The 21,365-nt window shown below is 37.6% G+C and overlaps 1 protein-coding gene across 2 annotated transcripts in view; it reads left to right on the top strand.

Annotated features, from left to right (window-relative positions):
- Positions 1-8,314: 8,314 nt before the first annotated feature.
- LOC148351163 (leukemia inhibitory factor receptor-like) overlaps positions 8,315-21,365 on the top strand; it is a 33,663-nt gene continuing 20,612 nt past the window's right edge. Inside the window, exons 1-6 of one of the 2 annotated variants that reach the window (XM_088356033.1) lie at positions 8,315-8,507; positions 8,596-8,748; positions 11,576-11,727; positions 14,637-14,790; positions 14,873-15,145; positions 15,824-15,950. In XM_088356033.1, the coding sequence (XP_088212159.1) occupies positions 8,679-8,748; positions 11,576-11,727; positions 14,637-14,790; positions 14,873-15,145; positions 15,824-15,950 (776 nt within the window). In that variant the 5' untranslated portion in view covers positions 8,315-8,507; positions 8,596-8,678. The remainder of the gene's footprint in view (positions 8,508-8,595; positions 8,749-11,575; positions 11,728-14,636; positions 14,791-14,872; positions 15,146-15,823; positions 15,951-21,365) is intronic. The other variant, XM_088356034.1, reaches the window with a different exon arrangement.

Genomic DNA, 21,365 nt, shown 5'->3' with positions numbered 1-21,365 from the left:
GGAAATGAATGGATAGAAATTAATTAAACTAAGATAATGTCTACTAGTACTTAAATTTACAGGAAAATTTAGAAATTGAATAACCTGGCTAATTTACAAAAACATCTCAGTACGTAAGCACGATAAAACTTAACGAGACTCTAAGTGCCCCTGAATTCCACAAAATACTTAACCTAGTATATTGATTTGCTCTAATTCTGAAAATAATAATAAAAAAAAGAAACACTAAGACAAATTTTAATGATTTAAATAAGAATAATTTGCTGAAAATTGGGTATGAAAAGCTTGCGACAAAAATATGAAAAACAACACATTATGTAGTGTTTTTGGAGTTCCTCAGGGTCTTGGAAGGCACTACATATATGCGCATCATTTATGATAAGAAAGAATATACCTTTACGGACATAGTTACAAAACGGGTTGACATATTGTAACTGACAATTAAATTTGGCATGACACTCCATCTTCAAAGTTAGGTAAAGGAACGGAAAAGATAAGGTTATAGTTATAATTAAGACAATATTTACACAAAAATGTGCATGTAAAATGTTACATACAGTTGAGGTTTGTGTAATATGCATTTGGTCTGAAAATAGTCATTGTAGTGCAAAAAAGTTGTCAGCATTGTGCAAAACATATAACAGTATTTTTATAGATAAGCTATAAAAATAAAAGAAAATTATTAAAAAGATGAATATCTAATTGAAGGCAAATAAACATAGACATAACATGTTGTTTTGCTTTAGAATAAGAAGATACATACCACACAATACATAAAAATTGTATTATAGAAAAAGATGCTGAGCACAGGGGTAAACGATTTAATCAAATACATTTTTCCACAATTGGGTCAGAATTAAACCTCTAGGGTTTAATCTAGCCATTCATGTGCGGTTAACCAAAAGAAAACAAGAAATGAAATGGCAAAGTATTACAATAATGTAAATCCTACTACAGAAATTCTATGAAATTACTAGAAAACGGAATATAGAGCTTGAAAACCGGGACATAGTATATGGTACGGCTATAATTCTAAAAAGACCAACTACAGGAATTCTGCAAGAATACTGCTACAAAACTACAACAGCATTAATACTAGCGCTACTAAAGAAATCCTGCAAAAATATAGCCTCAGGTGTACTACAACCTACTTCGAAAATATTACAGAATCTTATTTAATCTTATTTTGTAAATATTATAAGATACTACTGCAGAAATGGTTGAGTTAAGTGCAGAGCGGACCAGAACTCAATCGCTTAACGACCCTGAGATTAAGAGTCTCATGCTCTACCGACTGAGCTAGCCGGGCTGTGTAAAATATAATTTCTGTCCAGAATGGGAGATGGTACTCCCAAAGGGGGGATATGTTGTGGTAAATACATTTGCATTTGTAGAATAGATTAGAAATTTAGAAAGACTTGCTTACAGTTGTGAGAAGAGGTCATGTTGACATCAGTTCGGGAAATTCTTGCATTTGTGCAAGCTGGGGAGCAAGCTGCTGGCAGGCAGCACTTGTTATTTCCGTCTAGCGCTGACTAGCAAAAATGTACTCTTGTGAAGACAATAATATTTCCTGTCCAGATGTTTCCCAAACGCTGACTAGCTGATAAAACTGGGAAAAACAAATTATGTAACACCGAACCGCCTGTTTGGGGTGTACGCATTTGTGGCTATAAGACATTGCCATGTCCCGATGTCAATTGAGAAACTTCATTGATGCATCAATAAAGTTGTATCTCCCTCCAACGCAGCTGGCTCCTGTCCATTTTCCTTATCCACATATGAGAAGACTTTTCTCTCGATTATCGAACCTCCAATTTCTCCAACAAGTGCAGCCTCCAGATCTGGCCAGTGAGATGCAAACAATGAAAAGAAGGAAAGAAGACTCAGAGCATTCGTTTGAAATTTTCTCAATGACAATTATCTCTTTTATTGTAACGGTCATGTGAGAAGGAACGTTTCGAAGGTTACTCTAGTCTTATGCCGATTTTTGGCTGTCATTGGAAATATTCTCTTGTAAGTGCTTTGATCTGAGGCAGGCGTGGTCAAACTACGGCCCACAGGTCAAATATGGCCTGTTGGGCTTTATAATTTGGCCTGCCAAAATAAAATGGTAGACATAATGACAATTTATGTGTAGAGTATTCAACATTTGGTCAGAATTATGTTTTGCAATGTCAGAAAATGATCAAATAATGTCAAACCATGTGAGTTGTGTTTTAAGTCAATCACATAGATATGTTATCTGACTGATACTGGTGGAATATGATGTTGAGGAGGGGCGTTATCTTGCATTTGCGCATCAAAGTTTGCCGTGACAACTATAACACAGGGGGTCCACCCCTCCCAGGAAACTGGAACCCTGAGCTGGTACACGTCTCACCTCGCAAAGGCAGTCTGAATTTGGCCAGCAACAAGGGAAGAGGGCATATCCTAACAAGAAGAACTGGACCAAAACCCTGGCCGGTCCTGACCAAGTCCAAGCCCAACCAGAAGCTAGAGAACCTTGCCAAGTCAGCAGCCAAGCGAGATCAAGATAGCGGCCAAACCGATGGGACAAAGCCAGTCAAGTCAAGTCATTTTTATTTGTATAGCCCTTAATCACAAAGAGTCTCAAAGGGCTTCACAGGTTATTACACAGACTATTTTTTCAGACTATTATTACACCAGCCCCTGATCTGGAACCAACATGAGGGCAAGGAAAAACTCAAAAAACTCAACATGAGGAAAATGAAACCTTGAGAAGGCACCGCACATGCTTTATCCCCCTTCCAGGATTACCAGACAACACTAGCCCACTACCAATTAAGCATATCAGGTGATGTGCATCTCTGTAATGAGAAGGGTTGTGGTCTAATGACATCAACACCCTATATCAGGTGTGCATAATTATTAGGCAACTTCCTTTCCTTTGGCAAAATGGGTCAGAAGAGGGACTTGACAGGCTCTGAAAAGTCAAAAATAGTGAGATATCTTGCAGAGGGATGCAGCACTCTTAAAATTGCCAAGCTTCTGAAGCGTGATCATCGAACAATCAAGCGTTACATTCAAAATAGTCAACAGGGTCGCAAGAAGCGTGTAGAAAAACCAAGGCGCAAAATAACTGCCCGTGAAATGAGAAAAGTCAAGCGTACAGCTGCCAAGATGCCACTTGCCACCAGTTTTGCCATATTTCAGAGCTGCAACATCACTGGAGTGCCCAAAAGCACAAGGTGTGCAATACTCAGAGACATGGCCAAGGTAAGAAAGGCTGAAAAACGACCACCACCGAACATGACACACAAGCTGAAACGTCAAGACTGGGCCAAGAAAAATCTCAAGACGGATTTTTCTAAGGTTTTATGGACTGATGAAATGAGAGTGAGTCTTGATGGGCCAGATGGATGGACCCGTGGCTGGATCGGTAAAGGGCAGAGAGCTCCAGTCCGCCTCAGACGCCAGCAAGGTGGAGGTGGGGTACTGGTATGGGCTGGTATCATCAAAGATGAGCTTGTGGGGCCTTTTCGGGTTGAGGATGGACTCAAGCTCAACTCCCAGTCCTACTGCCAGTTTCTGGAAGACACCTTCTTCAAGCAGTGGTACAGGAAGAAGTCCGCATCCTTCAAGAAAAACATGATTTTCATGCAGGACAACGCTCCATCACACGCATCCAAGTACTCCACAGCGTGGCTGGCAAGAAAGGGTCTAAAAGAAGAAAAACTAATGACATGGCCTCCTTGTTCACCTGATCTGAACCCCATAGAGAACCTGTGGTCCCTCATCAAATGTGAGATTTACAAGGAGGGAAAACAGTACACCTCTCTGAACAGTGTCTGGGAGGCTGTGGTTGCTGCTGCACGCAATGTTGATCGTGAACAGATCAAAGCACTGACAGAATCCATGGATGGCAGGCTTTTGAGTGTCCTTGCAAAGAAAGGTGGCTATATTGGTCACTGATTTGTTTTTGTTTTGTTTTTGAATGTCAGAAATGTATATTTGTGAATGTTGAGCTGTTATATTGGTTTCCCTGATGAAAATAAATAATTGAAATGGGTATACATTTGTTTTTTTTTAAGTTGCCTAATAATTATGCACAGTAATAGTCACCTGCACACACAGATATCCTCCTAAAATAGCTAAAACTAAAAAAGCCCCACTCCAACTTCCAAAATATTCAGCTTTGATATTAATGAGACTTTTGGGTTCATTAAGAACATGGTTGTTGTTCAATAATAAAATTAATCCTCAAAAATACAACTTGCCTAATAATTCTGCACTCCCTGTATGATTTTGTATAACACTAAGAGAACCTTGAAATCACATCTTAGGCTAACAGGGAGCCAATGCAGGTTAGCCAAAATCGGCGTGATGTGATCGGACTTTTTTGTCCTAGTTAAAAGCCTCGCTGCAGCATTTTGTACCAGCTGAAGACTCTTGATTCTGGACTTCGGGAGACCGGAGAGTAGTGCATTACAGTAATCGAGACGGGAGGTAACAAATGCGTGAATTATAATCTTCGCATCCGACTGAAACAGTATAGGACGAATTTTAGCAATGTTGCGAAGATGGAAGAAAGCGGTTCTAGTAATTTTCTTCACATGTGTTTGAAAGGACAGATCGGGGTCAAATTTCACACCTGAATTTTTAACTGAGTCACTCTGTGTGATGTGGCATTTGTCAATGTTCACAGCAGTTTTTGAGAATAAGTCACGGCATTTAGATGGACCTATAACTAACATTTCGGTCTTTTCAGAGTAAAGACGCAAGAAATTGAGTGACATCCACTCTTTTATCTCAGTGAGGCAGGCCTCCAAATTTCCACAATTTAGTGTGGCAGATTCCTCCAACGGAAGATATAGTTGAGTGTCATCTGCGTAGCAGTGGAAACTGATATTATACTTGCGAATAATATCACCTAATGGAAACAAGTAAATGCTGAAAAGAAGGGGGCCAATCACTAAACCCTGCGGAACACCACAGGTAACACTAAAGGGCTCAGATGTCATTTCGCCATATTTAACACAGTGTGTCCCATCTGAGAGGTAGGATCTGAACCATGAGAGGACAGTTCCTGAGGGACCAATCTATTTTTCCAACCATTCTAGTAAGATATTATGGTCCACTGTGTCAAAAGCAGCACTAAGGTCCAGCAGCAGCAAAAGTGATGAAACGCCAGAGTCCATTGCCAGTAGGAGATCATTGGTTACCTTAATCAGAGCTGTCCCAGTAGAGTGGTTAGCCCTGAATCAAGATTGCATTGATTTAAAAAGATTGTTCTCGGATATGAAATCATTCAGCTGCTGTGCCACTACTTTTTCAAGTACTTTAGAAAGAAACGGTAGGTTTGACACAGGTCTATAATTACATAAGCTTTCTGGATCAAGGTTGGGTCGTTTCAGTGTAGGTTTAATAACAGCAGACTTAAAAGCCGCTGGAACTACACCTGAGGAGAGTGATATGTTTATAATATTTAGAACTGAAGGTCCAAGGACCCCAAAAGACCTTTAATAAGCGAACTTGGAAGCGGGTCGAACAGGCAAGTCGTCAATTTGGCCGTATTCACCATTGTTTAAGATTATTGAGTGACAGTTCACTAAATCGGGACAAATTCCCTGGACAGCCAACATGTCGTGCATCTATAGATTTCAGCCCTTTAGTATGTGTTGTATTAATACTGTCTTCAGCAATTTCTTCCTGTATGCATTGAATCTTCTTTTAAAGAAGACCATTAAGTCATGGGCTGAATGGGTGGAACTATCTGGGATAATCTGTTGCCTTGTAAGCGATGCTACAGTGTCGAAAAGGACTTTGGGATTGTTCTTTTGTGACGCAATCACCTTCGAAAGGTTTGCTGATTTTGCAGAGGCGAGGGCCGCTTTATACTTTAATAAGCTGTCACACCAGGTTTGATGGAAAACCTCAAGCTTGGTAGCGCGCCATTTTCTTTCAGATTTCCTGCATTCTTGTTTAAGGGATCTAGTTTCATCAGTAAACCAAGGTGTGCGTCTTTTAGGTCGTGATTTAAGCCGTATGGGCGCTACTGAATCCAGGACACTAGCCAGGGTAGCATTAAACCCATTCATGAGTGAGTCAATAGAGCCTTTGTATGAAAGAAAGGACGCAACTGCTCCTGAAAGAAGATCGGAGAGCTCAGAAACTGTGCCAGTGCTTATATTACGTCCGCTAAATCCTTCAGCTTTTTTAGTGCTACATTTAGCTAGCACCTAGAATGTAACTAAATAATGATCCGAGATAACGGTAGTACACGGTAACACCATCATGTTTGAGGTTAAAACTTCTCGAGTCAGAACCAAATCTAGCGTGTTTCCAACTTTATGAGTTAGCAAATCAACCAGTTGATTAAAACCAAATGCATCAATTAGAGACCGAAACGCAACAGTAAGTGAATTGAGTGGAGAGTTCATATGAATGTTAAAGTCCCCCAGAATTATATTTTTGTCTGCATAGGTTATTAGTTCAGACAAAAGTTCAGCGAATTCGTCCAAGAAAGCTGTGTATGGCCGATAAATAGTTACTACATAAATTGACAATAGAGGGACCGAATAACAAGAGCCTCAAATGCCTTATAATTATTAGAGGTATGAGGAGTAAATTTGAGCGTTTTTTCAGAAATTAGCGCGACACCGCCACCCTTCTTCAAAGGGCGTGCTACATGGCAGCTCAAAGTTTGTAATCGCAAATAATATTATCAACAAGTAAAGCTTTAGGAGCAAGCCATCTAATATTTAAAAGACCAAATTTTAGCTTTGCGTAATAGTTTAACTTAGCTGAAGTCTTTGTAGAGATCGTCACAAGATGTCGCCGTTCGGGTGCGTTGAGTTTCAGGCGTCGGTTGACAGGCAAGACCGGTGAAGAAATAATGGTGGAATTAGACACATCTTCGTGTCCTTGCTCCTTCGGCTTCGCACACTTCCCCGCACGACAACCCCTCTTCTGCCTTCTGTCTTAACGGCGCCTTCATCGCTTCGTAGGTGGAGTGGCTGACCACGGAGAACCCAGATCCCTTTGTAGCTCGTTCGGGATATCATAGGTAGTATAAAAAGTGCCCGAAAAGTCTAAATTTAGACGCCCACCCAATTGAATAAGTTCCTCCCGACTATAAGTCTTATTGGCCACGCATGTGTCCAAAAAAGAAAGCAAAAGAGATAAGAGAACGGTAGTAAATAGAAGGTTAGCTGGACAGCAACTAGCCGCAGCATCTATACGCGCCGCCATGTTAGAGAAGCCTCGAAGCACCAGCAGTCAACCTCTGCTTCAACATCATAAACCCCGTGTCCTCGCCCCATCTGGGTCTCGAGCCTACCAGGATTCCTTACCGCTCTACAGCCGAGGACATAAAGACTGGGCCGTCATCTTCATCAAAGCTGAACTTTGCAGAACATCTCGTTGTTGCTAGGTATTGTTATTGGTGTGGCGTTAAAAGGGAAAATCTATCCAAATACAATAAAGTAATAATCAAGCCAACGTTGTTGTCTACCCAAATGGTGCCAGTTTTAAGTTCTGAACATCTAGTTGTCTTTGTTTTATTTTCTTATTAGTGTTTTGTGTTCTTTTCAAGCTTCTTCAGTCGATGATTACTAAAAGAAAAGTCAATGAATCCAAGAGTGTGTGTGTCTTGATTAAAGTATATTGGACTGATGAGGGGGGTGAGGGACACACAGAAATGGTGGATCCAACTGGATGTTTGATCTTACAGTACACACAGTCCAGTGTTTTTCCCAAATTGCTCAGTCCACGTATTGAATGGATTTGGGAAGTACAGTCCATAACCATGCCCGATTAAAGCCGCCGGCGCTGATAAAAGCTCCGTTGGGGTGTGCAAGCTGCTGTTTATTGACAGCAGCGGGCAGGAGATTTAGCGCTATGCTAACGGTGAACGTTAGCGGTGGAACGTAAACAGCAAGCACAATGACCACAGTTTGCTCTCCCGGTAGATAGAAGTGTCTGCACGATACTGCTAGAAACTCCATATCGAGTGAGCAGTGTGTGTCAATGATTCGGCTGCTAATGAATGCATACGAGAAGAATTACATCGGTTTTTCCTCATGTATTGCTGAGATTTTGGATTTGAGACACACAACTTTTTCTTCCATGTCCAGTGCTCTTCACCAAGTTTTTGAGCCCAATTCGGCCCACTACTCAAAAAGTTTGCCCACCCCTGCTCTCAGGTCGAATACGAACATTCTCGTTGTTTTCTCCCCTGCTCTGACTTCCCTCCAACTTCCTTGGAAAGGATTTTTTTTCTTTCCAACCGAGGCCCACTCTGCTGCAGATAGCGAGCGTCATTTCCAAGCATTGAGAGTTCATGTCTTTATCTGACCACTATGACTAATGCTTTCCAGAAAGTAGCTTCACATTTCCTGCATTCTTATCCCCGAGGATTTCACAATCATTCAAAAGCTGGCCAGCAAAATGGACTGAAGTGCAGGCAGCGTTTGACGCTCAACCCGGAGTTAATTCCTATATTTAAGATTGTATTGTCATTTTTTCTGGAGCTATATTTTCAGGTAAGACCTTCCGATTTTTCTAACTCACTCATATACAATTTGATCAGTCACAATAAATAAACTTCTTGAACTCCTTTTTAAAAACTAGCATCTTCAGCAAAAGACAAACACGTGAACTGACTCCATAAAGATGAACTAAAAAAAGAAATCCAACCACACAGTCGTGGCATCATGATCCCATTGTTGTTACTTGTGTCATTGTTTGGAAAAAGTGAGCAAGTTGAAATTCTTCGAGACAATGGTGAGTAAGCCGAGGTCTAATTTGTTGTAGCTTGCACTTGAGTGCTTGATAACAAACAAGGGGACATTACACAAAACCAAGATAAGGGACTTTGCTTGGATATGTTTATTATTTGGCTGAATCCAGCCTCAAGTTGGGTGCCTGAAAGCAGGTTAGATTTAGCCCAGCTTGATATCTATTGTGATTTATTTTCTACAGCTAGCCTGCTCCAGACCAGTCTAACAACCAGGCTAAGATTATCCCCAAATATACACTCGACACTTATACTGTCATTCATGTCAAAAAATGGAATAGCTTTATGTACAGTATATTGCCACTTTATTAAACTCTGTTGACTGTATAATTGCAACAGCCTTCTTGTTAATTATATTAATTCCCCTTCTTAAGTGATAAGAAATTGGACAAACATAACGCAGCACCTGTTTACTCACAACAAGACAGACTATGGAGAGTGCAATTGAAAAGCATTCTTAATTGGCATTGCAATAAAAAGTATGGCCTGACATAACTGTTGCAATTATACAGTTAACATATTTCAAAGAAAGACAATACAGACTGTATGTAAAATTTAAATGCAGCATAATTCAAACAATGCAACTTATCACAATTGATGAGTAGAAGTACCAGATGTACAGTATCTCTGGGGATAAATATTAAACTGGGTGTGTAGAGAATAAATCACTATATTAACTTAACTAAGCTTAATTTAACCTGCTTTTATGCATCTGATTCTGACTTGAGGATGAACTCAGCCAAAATAATGAACATTAATTTGGTTTCATAAAATACCCCTTGAGCAAGGGTGTCCAAACTTAGTTGAAAGCGGGCCAGAAATGGTAAGCTGAAAATATGTGACGGCCAACTAATCAGCCTGGCATTCTTTGAACAGTCTTTTTTAAATTCACCCTCTGTGAAAAGTTTGCAGTGCTTTGCAATCAGTGTTGCGACCTCGTAGCTTGCCTTTGTAGCATTTTCATTTGACTCGTAGGGTCTCGGGGAAAAAGAGTTGCTGTGCCGTTAAAACAGCTTCCAGTTTTTTCAACTTTTAACAGCGATCGTTCCCAGTTAGTTTTTTTTTTGTGGTCAACATGTTTTGTCTGGCAGTGCCTCTTGACGTTCCTGTAAGTCATTTTGAAAACAGCTAGAGTCTCTTGGCAAATTAGGCAAATGCAGTTGTTTCGGATTTAGGTGAAAAAATACTCCCATTGCCACTTGCCTTGTAAGTGGCGGCCCTCACAGTCAACTTTTTCCTTTCATTATTTACAGTTGGAAATGGGTGGGGAATAAAATTCTCACACAAAGCCAATGTGGCCAAAGGGCTACTGTCATCATCTGGTGAAATGGTGAATCTTTTTTTTTTGTACAAATTTATACTGTGGTCAAAATTACTGGCAGGACAAATATCCTTAATTATATGACATGCTAGGCCAGTAAAAATCCGATCACGCGCCCTAACTAGCCTTGGGCTGGACTTTGGACATGTCTGCCCTAGAGCATGCTTTTGTGTGTATTCTATTCTTTTGCTGTCGTCGTTACCTTGTTTGCCGAAAATAATGTTGCTTTGGCAGAAAATTTTAGTCATTTTAACAGGTGTTTTTTTTCTATTTTTAATGTATTTAGACCCATTCCCATAGTGAGCAAAACAAAAAAGAAAAAAGAGAAAATTGTTTTTCTTTTGCATAAATGTTTGCTCATTTTCAAAATATAGTAAAATAACAACTGTATTAAATAATACATATTTTTTCTTTTGTAGAAAATCTAGCTCCTTTTAATCAATCGTTTTCTTATTTTACTATATTTCTCCTTTTAAGTCATATAACTAGTATTTTCTTTTTACTTCAGTTTTAATGTGTTCTTATTTTTTATACAATAGTTATTTAGTAAGAACTAAATATATTATATACCAATAAAAAACTAAATGTGTATATAAATAAATAAAAAAGTAAATTGATAATAGCATTCAAGAATTTAAGATTATATATTTATTGTAAATTAAAATTTGGATACGCGTATCCCCAAATGTTCTTTGGTAGTCAGCAATTGCAGCTACGGTGGGCCATTTTTTTTACAACTACAGGTCATTGTTTGACATAACGCTCTTATTTTTCTTTTGTGCTTCTCCCAGCATTGTCGTATTAACTCCGTTGGCGAGTAGGATCTGGCCCGCATTCCACATGTTTGACACCCCAGCTGTAAATTGTCTATATTATATAGGCCGCCCTCAAAAACAGAAGCCTGATTTGTTTCTGCCTATTACAGATTACCAGAATTTACCACACTTAATGTTACTCAATTGCTTTGATTTAGAGCTTAATTGCATTTAGCAACTGTGCCATGTCATTAAGATCTCTACAAGCTGGCAAAGAGGAGGTTTCACTCTCAAGTTATACAGTCAGCACAATACTGCACTTTTTGCATAATGTGTACATCAGCACTTTGCAACCACACCCTACATTGTACAGCATGATGAAATCACCACAACATTTAACTCTCGGTAGCAAGTGTTGTGTTCCTGTTTTGCCCCGTACTATAGCATTCATAAAGTGAAACAAGTACAATGTTTTGGATTGGCACACTCAGTCCCAGGATCTGAATATTATTAAAAATCCCTGGTGTAAATTAAAGGGCTGTTCAAGTTTTGAAAACATCAAACCTGATTTAACTGGAGATTTTTTTTATGAAGGACTGCTAAATATTGCTCTAATTCTTTTGTCAGGTGGGCGTATTGAAAACAGGCTTTTCTATCCCTGAGCTGTTTGGATGAAATTAAAAACATGTAATATTTTGATAAACTGTCTTGAATAATCATTTATTTGTTTTCTGTTAGGTGTTTTTCGCTGTGACCCTCAAAATATGACGGTCAAGATTTCAGATGACATGATTCTGTTAACCTGGCACGATGAAACCACATGCATCTCACTATATGATATGCTAACCTATGAGATGGAGGTGCTCATAGCTAACAAGTTGGCGCACTCCGTAAGTTTTGCTTGATTAAGTTTTATTATAATGATATGTTCAGTCAGGGGCAGGCAAAGTATGACCGGTGGGCCACATGCAGACCATGAAGCTCTTTAATTTGGTCTGCTGAAAAAAAATGTTAAAAACCAACATATAAAATAATAAATAAATAATAAATAAAGTACTACTGATAAAAACAATTGTTTTTTTTTTTTTTCCAGCTATGTCCCCATTGTCATTTTGTGTGTCTGCTGCAAAAATACTACTGCATATATAGTACAAAAATACTATAAAATTATGACAAGACTAAATTTGAAATTAAGTGGTTTAAAATGACTATATTTTTGGATTTAATTTTGAAAGAAAAATAAACACACCAGAAAACTGTAAAATACTACTACAAAAATACTACAAACCTACTACTAGATAAATGCTTTGAAAATACTATCACAGTAATACCACAGTAGTACTATAAATATAATAATTACTACAAAACTAAATATTAACTTTAGTGCTTTAAAACAGTGAACTCTGTTTCTTTGAAAAGACATAAGAAATACTATCTCTAATAATCACAAGTCGTTCGAGGCTCTTGTTATGAGGTCCTCTCCATTGTCAATTTATGTGATAACTATCTATCGCGCACCAGGACCATACACAACTTTCTTAGACGAATTTGCTGAACTTTTGTCTGAACTAGTAACCTATGCAGACAAAATTAGAATCATGGGGGACTTTAACATTCATATGAACTCCCCACTCAGTTCACTCACTGTTGCGTTTCAGTCTATAATTGATGCATTTGATTTTAATCAATCTGAAAAATGAGGGAGCAAGTCCATGCATTATTTTGCGTCTTGTGGGCGTGAAAATACAGTACAAAACCTGTTTGGGGATACAGGGATGCTTTTTTCCTACCGATAACTGATAAAATTCTGCATGCTACATTTAGAAAAAAAAATAAAAAAACATGAAAATTCCAATTAATTTAGTGCTTAAAAACATGGACCTAATTTGCTTTAAAAAAGAAAAGATACATTCCACAGAAATACCACAGAAATACTTCAGAAATACCACTACAGTAATACTACAAAATACTACAAAAGCTACGACAGAAATACTACAAAAATACAACTTCAAGAACATTACAAAACACTACGACAGAACTACTACAGAACTACTATTACAAAGATGCAACAAAAGTGGTACGACAGGAACACTACATAAATACTACAAATATACTACAAAATTGTGTTTCTGTAGTGTAGTGGTTAGAACATTTACCTATCAGGCGAAGGTCCAAGGTTTCAGGCCGGGTTGAAACGTTTGTTGGAGAGGGATGGACGCCATCATGCTGTACTTGCCCACGACCAGAGGTGGGTAGAGTAGCCAAAAATTGTATTCAAGTAAAAGTACTGTTACTTCAGAGTAATATTACTCAAGTAAAAGTAGTCATCCAAACACTTACTTGAGTAAAAGTGAAAAAAAGTAATTGGTAAAAAAAATTACTCAAGTACTGAGTCACTTTAGCAATGTCTTATTCATTGATTTTTTTAAACAAGCAATTAGATTATCAAATGATCAAAGACTGTCCAATCAACAACAAAAAATAATTTAAAAGTGAATTAAAATAATCAATGTATTATTCAAGTGCTTTAATAAACAATAAGATTAAATATTATCTATTAAATTAAAAAAATAAGCACATGTTATCTTAACAGGCTCTGCAAGCAGAACAACAAGCTAGGCCATTAACTCGAACAAACGACACATTGCATATTGTAGCTGGTGTTTTGCACTATTTTAAGGGGAACATACTTTCGATGTGCGCCCAGGGGTGCTCTTCCTCTTCTGTGTTTTCATAGTCGGAATTTTTGATCTGTTTCATCCTTAAACAACTTTTCCCCGCTGAAGTTGAATTTGGTCATGTGACAAAGCTATTACGTTTGATTGGTTAAACAGGGTAGAGCGGAGACAGACGGACGCATATTTACATGGAGGGAATATATCAAGCAACAAAGTATCGACTTCAATCTTGCCCTAATGTAGTGGAGTAAATGTAACGCTTTTTCTTCACAAATTTACTCAAGTAAAAGTAAAAGTATTGGTATTTAAAATACTCCTAGAAGTACAAAAAATCCCCAAGTTTACTCAGGTAAATATAACCGAGTAAATGTACTTCGTTACTACCCACCTCTGCCCCTACGACCCTAGTGGTTAAGGGATCCAACCAAACCAACCAACCAACCAACCAGCCATTTGTGTTTTATGGTGTTACTGTAGTTTTTCTTAATATGTCTGTAGACGTATTTTGAAGTATTTCCATACTAGTATCATTTTAGTGTTTCTTTAGTATTTTTTAATGTTACGTAGTTGTATTGAGGGATAAAACAAACAAATTTAAAAAAATACAACAAAATTACTGAAAAACAAAATATCAAATGTAGTCCTTAAAACAGGAACTTATTTTGCTTTGAAAAAAATAAATAATTACTACAAAAATACCAAATAAATAAATAAAAATACTACAGAAATATTACAGAATTACTACCGAAATGCTACAAATATATTACAAAATTACTACAAACCTTAATATCAAATTCAGTGCTTTGAAACAGGGATCTTATACTGTATATTATTTTTCTTCACAGTGTTTTAGTTTACCATATTAATTAAAATACTGGTAATCTATTTAAAGACAAATATAAAAATATATATTCTATTTAAATATCTGTCTGTACAGTATATTTACTCATGAATGCAAATAATAAAAACATTGGATAGGACTTCATGACCAAGCCCTTTGCCCAATGTTTTAAACCAATGCAGCCCGCCACTCCACAAATGTTTGCCGACCCCTGCACTAAGTACTAGGTCAAACTCTTAACAGATACTTTTGAGGATTATTTTCTCTCCTCCATGTTTAGGACAAAATCACTGTTGCAGGAAATCAGCTCGGATCTGTGCACACTTGGACCTGGTCACCCCACATAGCATTGGAGTGTACATCGGTCCAACTGAAGCTAAGATCTCGATTTGTAAATGGGACAAGCCAGTGGAAACAGGAGCACATTAGTTCTGGTTGAATTCTCGTATTTATTTATTCACAGAATAACATCACTTTCTTGTAATTGGATGTTGTTTTTGTCTTACAAAACACCAGGCACCATGAACTCCCATTCACCACAGGTTTATCCACGGGACAAGGTGTATGAAGTTGGCAGTAGAGCTACTTTCTGCTGTGTTCTACCGGCAGGACAAGTTTTGGAAAAAATGTATCTAAGTGGGCAAGATCGCACTCATTGGGACATTGTCAAGATCAGCAATTATACGTATGCCCTAACAGTGGACTTGGATAAGGCATCATCCAGCAGTTGTACGGATGTCATTTGCGAAACAAAGACCACAGACGGCGGCGCTTGTGCTTATATTGGATGTAAGTACAGTACGTTATACAGTGTGTTCCAAAAATCTTGAGTACATTTTGACATTGAATATCTCGGAAACTTTGTAGGATATAAAAACACATTTGGTAAATTCGGAAAGTTTTGTAAACTCAATGTTTGAATGGAATGTTCAAAGATGTTTAATGTGAGTACCATTGATCTCAAGGCATGCACTAAGCCGATAGTAAAGTTCTTGCCAAACGCGTCCTAGCTTAGCATTGTCAATAGTTGCAACAGCTTTTGTTATTCGTGCCGTCAGCTCATCCGAGGGTCCAGGTCATGAGATCGTGGTCATTCTGCCCAGACTGTCCAAAGCATCTGTCTGGCAGTGTTATATTGAAAAACTGTCTAACCCTATAGTTCCAGTGTGGTAGCACCCCATCTTGTAGTTTGTGAGGCGTTATATGCAGTTGTCTTCGTAAGACACGCCAACCAGTTGTTGTAGAACCCTAAAGTTCCCTACTGGCTCTTCTGATCGATTTACCGATTTACCTGGTTCAATACTTATGGAAAAAAATTTTTATTTAGCTTTCAAACAGCACAACTTTTATCATAATTTATAGTTAAGGAGATATGGGGACTTCAAATGTCCTCTAGACTTTCGCAACATCCTGTATTTGTCATTCTGAAAATTTATGAATTTATGTGATGTTTGAAAAATTGAGCAGATCCGCCTGCTGATCAGAATCTCACCTGCGAAACTCGGGATTTTCAGTCAGTCGAGTGTCTGTGGACAGTGGGGCGAAACACACACTTGATTAACAGGAGTCCTACAAACTATCAACTGCTTGAAAGGTATTGAAAAACACACTAAAAAGTTCAGTTGAGTTTGTCACTTTTTTCAAACATGTAAATCAGGGGTCTCAAACTAAATTTATTTGGGGGCCACTGGAGCTAGGGGTCTAAATGATGTTGGGCCGCATCATCCAGCTTTTAATGGCAGAAACTCACCAAAAGTTAAACATAAGATGCATCCAATGTCCTTTTGAACTTGAATTTGACAGCAGTGACTGTCCCCTACCGCATCATAGTTTAAAGAAAATATTTCATGATAAGTATGAAAAAAAAGATGCATCGAATCAGCTACATTCTTGAACTGTATAGTCTATGATATGTACCTACTGCCATGGGTCAAACCAAGAAGTAGTTAGCCAATCATTGATCTTTCTCAAACATTAGCGTGTGAATTTTGATCCCAGCCTAACTTATTACTATCTGTATCAACCTCGCTGGGCCACACCAACATTACACTTTCATATTATGGCGGGACTTCGTTAAGTCGAACATTCCGACAACAAGGCACATGGACTTTCGTATTGAGAAGGCACACCGCTCACTGGTGGCCAAGCCTCAAGGTAATACGGCACCGCCGCGAGCAATTATCGTGCGCCTCGTTCACTACAGAGTAAAAGAATCCGTGATGAAGGAAGCATGGAAACAGAAGACAATGTATGAAGGCAAGACCGTTTACTTCAATCAAGACTACATGACGGAAATATAAAAGAAGAGGAAACAAGTAAGGGACCTCTTTAAAAAGCTAAAGGAGAAAAACGTGAAGGCACAATCCCCATATCCCGCCCAGCCGAAAATGTTTTTGGACTCAGGAATAATGACATTTTTTACACTGATGGATGCAGCACCATTGCTAAAAGAAATGGGGATCGAAGTGGAAGAAGACAATACAGAGACACTTCAAAGGATGTTGGGAAAGAATATTTGGACCACAGTGACGGAACGAGAGGAAGGCGAAGGAAGCGACACTTAAATATTTAGTTAGTTATAACTATGGACAACTGTGCAAAAGTTGTTCAAGCACTGAGTTCATATTTCCAAGAGGGTAGCCACAACTCTCCGATTGGACTCTTGGAAGACATGTGTTTCTGTTTTTTGGGTGTGGTTTTTTTTCTTTTTGATGGGGTCTTATATGTGTTTGTTAGTCAGTTTGTTTGTTTTTCAATGGAGGTGTTAGTAGTTAATGTGTTTCTTTTGTATGCTTTGAAAATCAGTTGGACTCAATATAAAACATGAGTAATCTAAATATTGTTTCATATAATGTACATGGGCTGAACCACCCCATTAAGAGTAAGAATACTGAATCAACTCAAAACATTGCAAAGCTCAGTAGCTTTATTACAAGAGACACATCTGACAGAGATTGAACATAAGAAGTTAAAAAGAGAATGGGTTAACCAGGTGTTTTACGCCTCTTATGGTAAGAGAAGGGGAGTAGCAATTTTACTTGGAAAAGGTGTAGCGTTTAAAGTCAAAAAAGAAGTGAAGGACAATCTGGGGTGATATATAATGATTATAGGGTCAATGGCCAGTATGGAACTATCAATAATGAACATTTATGCACCAATTGAAGAAAAGGGGACATTTTTTCAATTATTAGCTCAAGTAATAACCAACTGTGCGAAGGGAAAGTTACTTATCGGGGAGGATTTTAATACTGTACAAAATGGCAAAGTGGAAAGGTACCCATCAGTACATGGACCAAGTACAAAGAGGTCGAGAGTGTTAAATAACATAAATAACGAATTGGGACTGATAGATCCTTGGAGAGATAAGAACCCCCAAACTAAAGACTATACTTTCTAATCAAACCATCGTGGCAGCTTTTCAAGGATTGATTTCTTTTACATTTTAAGAAAACATATGCACACAATAGTGGAGTGTGGTAAAGAAAATATTACTATAAGTGACCAAACTCCAATTACTTTAAAATTATTTTTGGACAATGAGCCACATTTTAGGTATTGGAGGATAAATGTATCTCTCCTTTCAGATGAAACTTTAGAACAGGATACAAAGCAGTGTATAAAGGAATCTGTTCAAATCAATGACAAGGGGGAGGTTTCTCCATCAACATTATGGGAGGGAGGGAAAGCTGTAATAAGAGGGAAAATGATTGAAATATATTCTCGACTGAAACGAGCCCAATTAAATAATAAAAAAAAATTGGAGGATAAGATTATGGAACTTGAATCAGAACATAAAAAAACAAATCAATCCAGATTGCAGGTATTGAAAACAACCAAAGGCAAATTAGATTAACTTTTAACAAATAAGGCAGAAGGGGCTTTGTGTTTTATGAATCAGAGATATCAGGAAATGGGCAATAGAGCCAGTCTGTTACTAGCCTTCCAACTTAGAAAAGCCCAAACAGAATTATTTCACATATAAAACACCGTATTTCTAAACAATGTTTACCAAAACCCAAAGGTATTGCAGAAGCGTTTGCACATTATTATATAGATTTATACAATGACTCAGAAAATGATTTGGATAACTGCACATCACAAAGCTTTTTGGAAAAACTACATTTACCAACTCTATCAGGAGGGGATACATTAGAAATTATTCGCCCCATTACAAAACAGGGAATACAGGATACAATAAAAAAAAACTTAAAAATAAATAAATCACCAGGAAAGGATGGATTCCCAGGGGTGTTCTACAGAAGTTTTGAGGAAGAATTAACACCAGTACTATATAGTGTATTTAACTATGCGCTAACAAAAGGAGATCCCCCAAATCGTGGCCAGAAGCCATCATAACAGTCCTGCATAAAGAATGAAAAGATCCAATGTTGTGTGAAAGCTTAGACCAGTTAGTTTACTGTGTAACGTTTTATAAATTCTTACAAGCATAATGGCAAAAAGAATGCAGAAATTCATAGCGGGATTAAGTAAAACAGATGAAATGAAATGAAATGATCTGCATTTCTATAGCGCTTTTCAAGTCAATGACTTCCCAAAGCGCTTTACAGTGTGCTTAACATTTCCCAATAGCGGCCTTTTATTGCAGCCATTTAAGACGCTAACCTGCTTATTGGGGGTATTAGGGGTTCAGTGTCTTACCCAAGGACACTTCGACATGTAACACGGACAAGCCGGGATTCGAATTGGGATCTCTTGATCCCAAGACGAGCGCTCTACCTCCTGAACTACTGCCGCCCCAGATCAAACAGGGTTTGTTCCGGGAAGACAGGGTGCAAACAACATTAGGAGGATATCAAACATAATTCGAGCACAAAATCTGAAGCCCAACCCTCAATGTTAATGAGCTTGGATGCCCAAAAAGCTTTTGATAGGGTGAAATGTAGTTTTTTTTTTTTACATCAAACACTTATAGCTTTTGGCTTCCCTCAAAGATTTGTAGAATGGGTGGAAGTAATCTATAAAAATCCTAAATCTCGTTTTAAAGTCAATGGTCACTGTTCAGCTTTCTTTGATATCAAGATATTAAGTCCACCCTTTTATTTGCTGTAAGCATAGAACCACTCACGGAATCAATAAGACAAAATGAGCAAATAAGGGGAATATTAGATGAAGGAGGAGAAGAACATAAAATATCACTGTTTGCAGATGACTTTTTGGTAATGCTGAAAGAGCCCTCTTTATCAATACCACCACTGCTGGAGAACCTTAAAATATATGGAGAAGTAGCTGGGTATTTAAATAATGAGAGCAAATCAGTAGCAATGATGATATCAGGAAAATGTCCAACAGAAGTAATAGAAAGATTTGATTTCAAATGGACAAATAAAGGGTTTAATTATCTGGGGGTGACATTACACCACAATCCACACAGCTGTTAGATGAAAATTATGGAAAATTCATGAAAGAAATAAAGAAGGATTTGGAAAAATGGGAAACTTTGCCCTCAAGCCTTATCCGAAGGGTAGAAACAATTAGAATGAACATATTACCAAGAACATTGTTTCTGTTTCAATTTCTTCCTATTCTGATCCCGGCATCCACATTTAAAATGTTAGATAAATTGATGACAAAATTCCTTCTGCAAAATAAGAAACCTAGAATAAAATACAAAACCCTGTTAGCTTCTAAAGAAAAAGGGGGCCTAGAACTACCCAATATTAAATATTATTATTGGGCAGCTCAAATAAAAGCTCTTATTTTGTGTATTACTACAGACAAAGATACGATATAGGTGGACATGGAGCAGCGATCTTGTCCAAATATGCCTGTGGAATCATTACCATACATATCAGCAGTGATGTGGAAGAAGTTAAAAATGCAGAATGAATGGATTAAAGGAACTATTAAAACATGGTCAACAATACAAAAAAAAAAATATATATATATATCAAGGTCTGTGAATAGGGCTTCAAAAATAGCAAAAAAAAACAGATTTCAAACCTGGGGTTATGGATGTAGGATTTGAAAAATGGGCCCAAAAAGGAAATTATGTTGATTACCCAAGTGTTCGAAGGACTGGCATTGAAATCGTTCGAACAACTCCAACAAGAATTTGACCTACCTAGAAATGATTTTTACAAATATTTGCAACTAAGGCATTACCTCCAGAAACATGATGAATGGGGGAAAATATGTAAGGAGCCAACTAAAGTTGAGGAATTGTTAATATCATACTCAAAAGGACAATCAATAAAGGGGGTTATCTCAAAATTCGTGATTAGTGATAAAAGACGACGAATGGGAAAAAACTTTGAAAGAGGGACACAAAATAACTAGCAGCCCGACATGGAGGGAGTTTAAATGGAAAGTAAAAATGTGATTCTTCTATACACCCTCTATCACTTCAAAATATAAAAATACCTCAAATCTATGTTCTATGCGTAACTGTGGGAGGGTCAGAGATTTTAATGCATATTAACTGGAATTGCCCTGTAACATTAAATTTCTGGAGAAGTATTCAGACACAAACAAAAATAATTATTGGTTGGGAGTTGCGGTTGGACCCAGTGACCTACGTATTAGGAATTTTGCCAAAATAATTATTGACATAAATATGTACTAAGGGTTATGCTTCTGGTAGCAAAGAAAATGATCACAGCTTCCTGGCTGAAACCACAACTTCCTGACATAAAACAATGGAGAGACAAATTAAAGCAAATGTACATTATGGAAAAAAATCACTGCAAGACTTCAACTGAAACTACATAAATTCGAGAAAAGATGGAAGCTTATCACACAATTTTTACTTGGTGTCACTTTTTATTTTATTTATTTTATTAACATTTTTTGTTGTTGTTTCTTTTGTTATTTATAGGTATGTCAATTGTATATATTTTTTGTTTGTGTTGACGTATGCTGGAGGAATCAAAACTCTGTGTGTGAGAAATTAAAAGTTATTATCTTTTTACTGGCTGATAGTAATATAAGAAGAGAAGACATCAATAGACTTGAACTTTCAAGGAGAACAGGGGAAAGAGGAAATTCTGAT

Source organism: Urocampus carinirostris, chromosome 16, assembly GCF_059441175.1.
Source record: "Urocampus carinirostris isolate Australia breed hairy pipefish chromosome 16, RoL_Ucar_1.0, whole genome shotgun sequence".
NCBI lineage: Eukaryota > Metazoa > Chordata > Actinopteri > Syngnathiformes > Syngnathidae > Urocampus > Urocampus carinirostris.
This window is presented reverse-complemented; position numbering and strand designations above follow the sequence as displayed.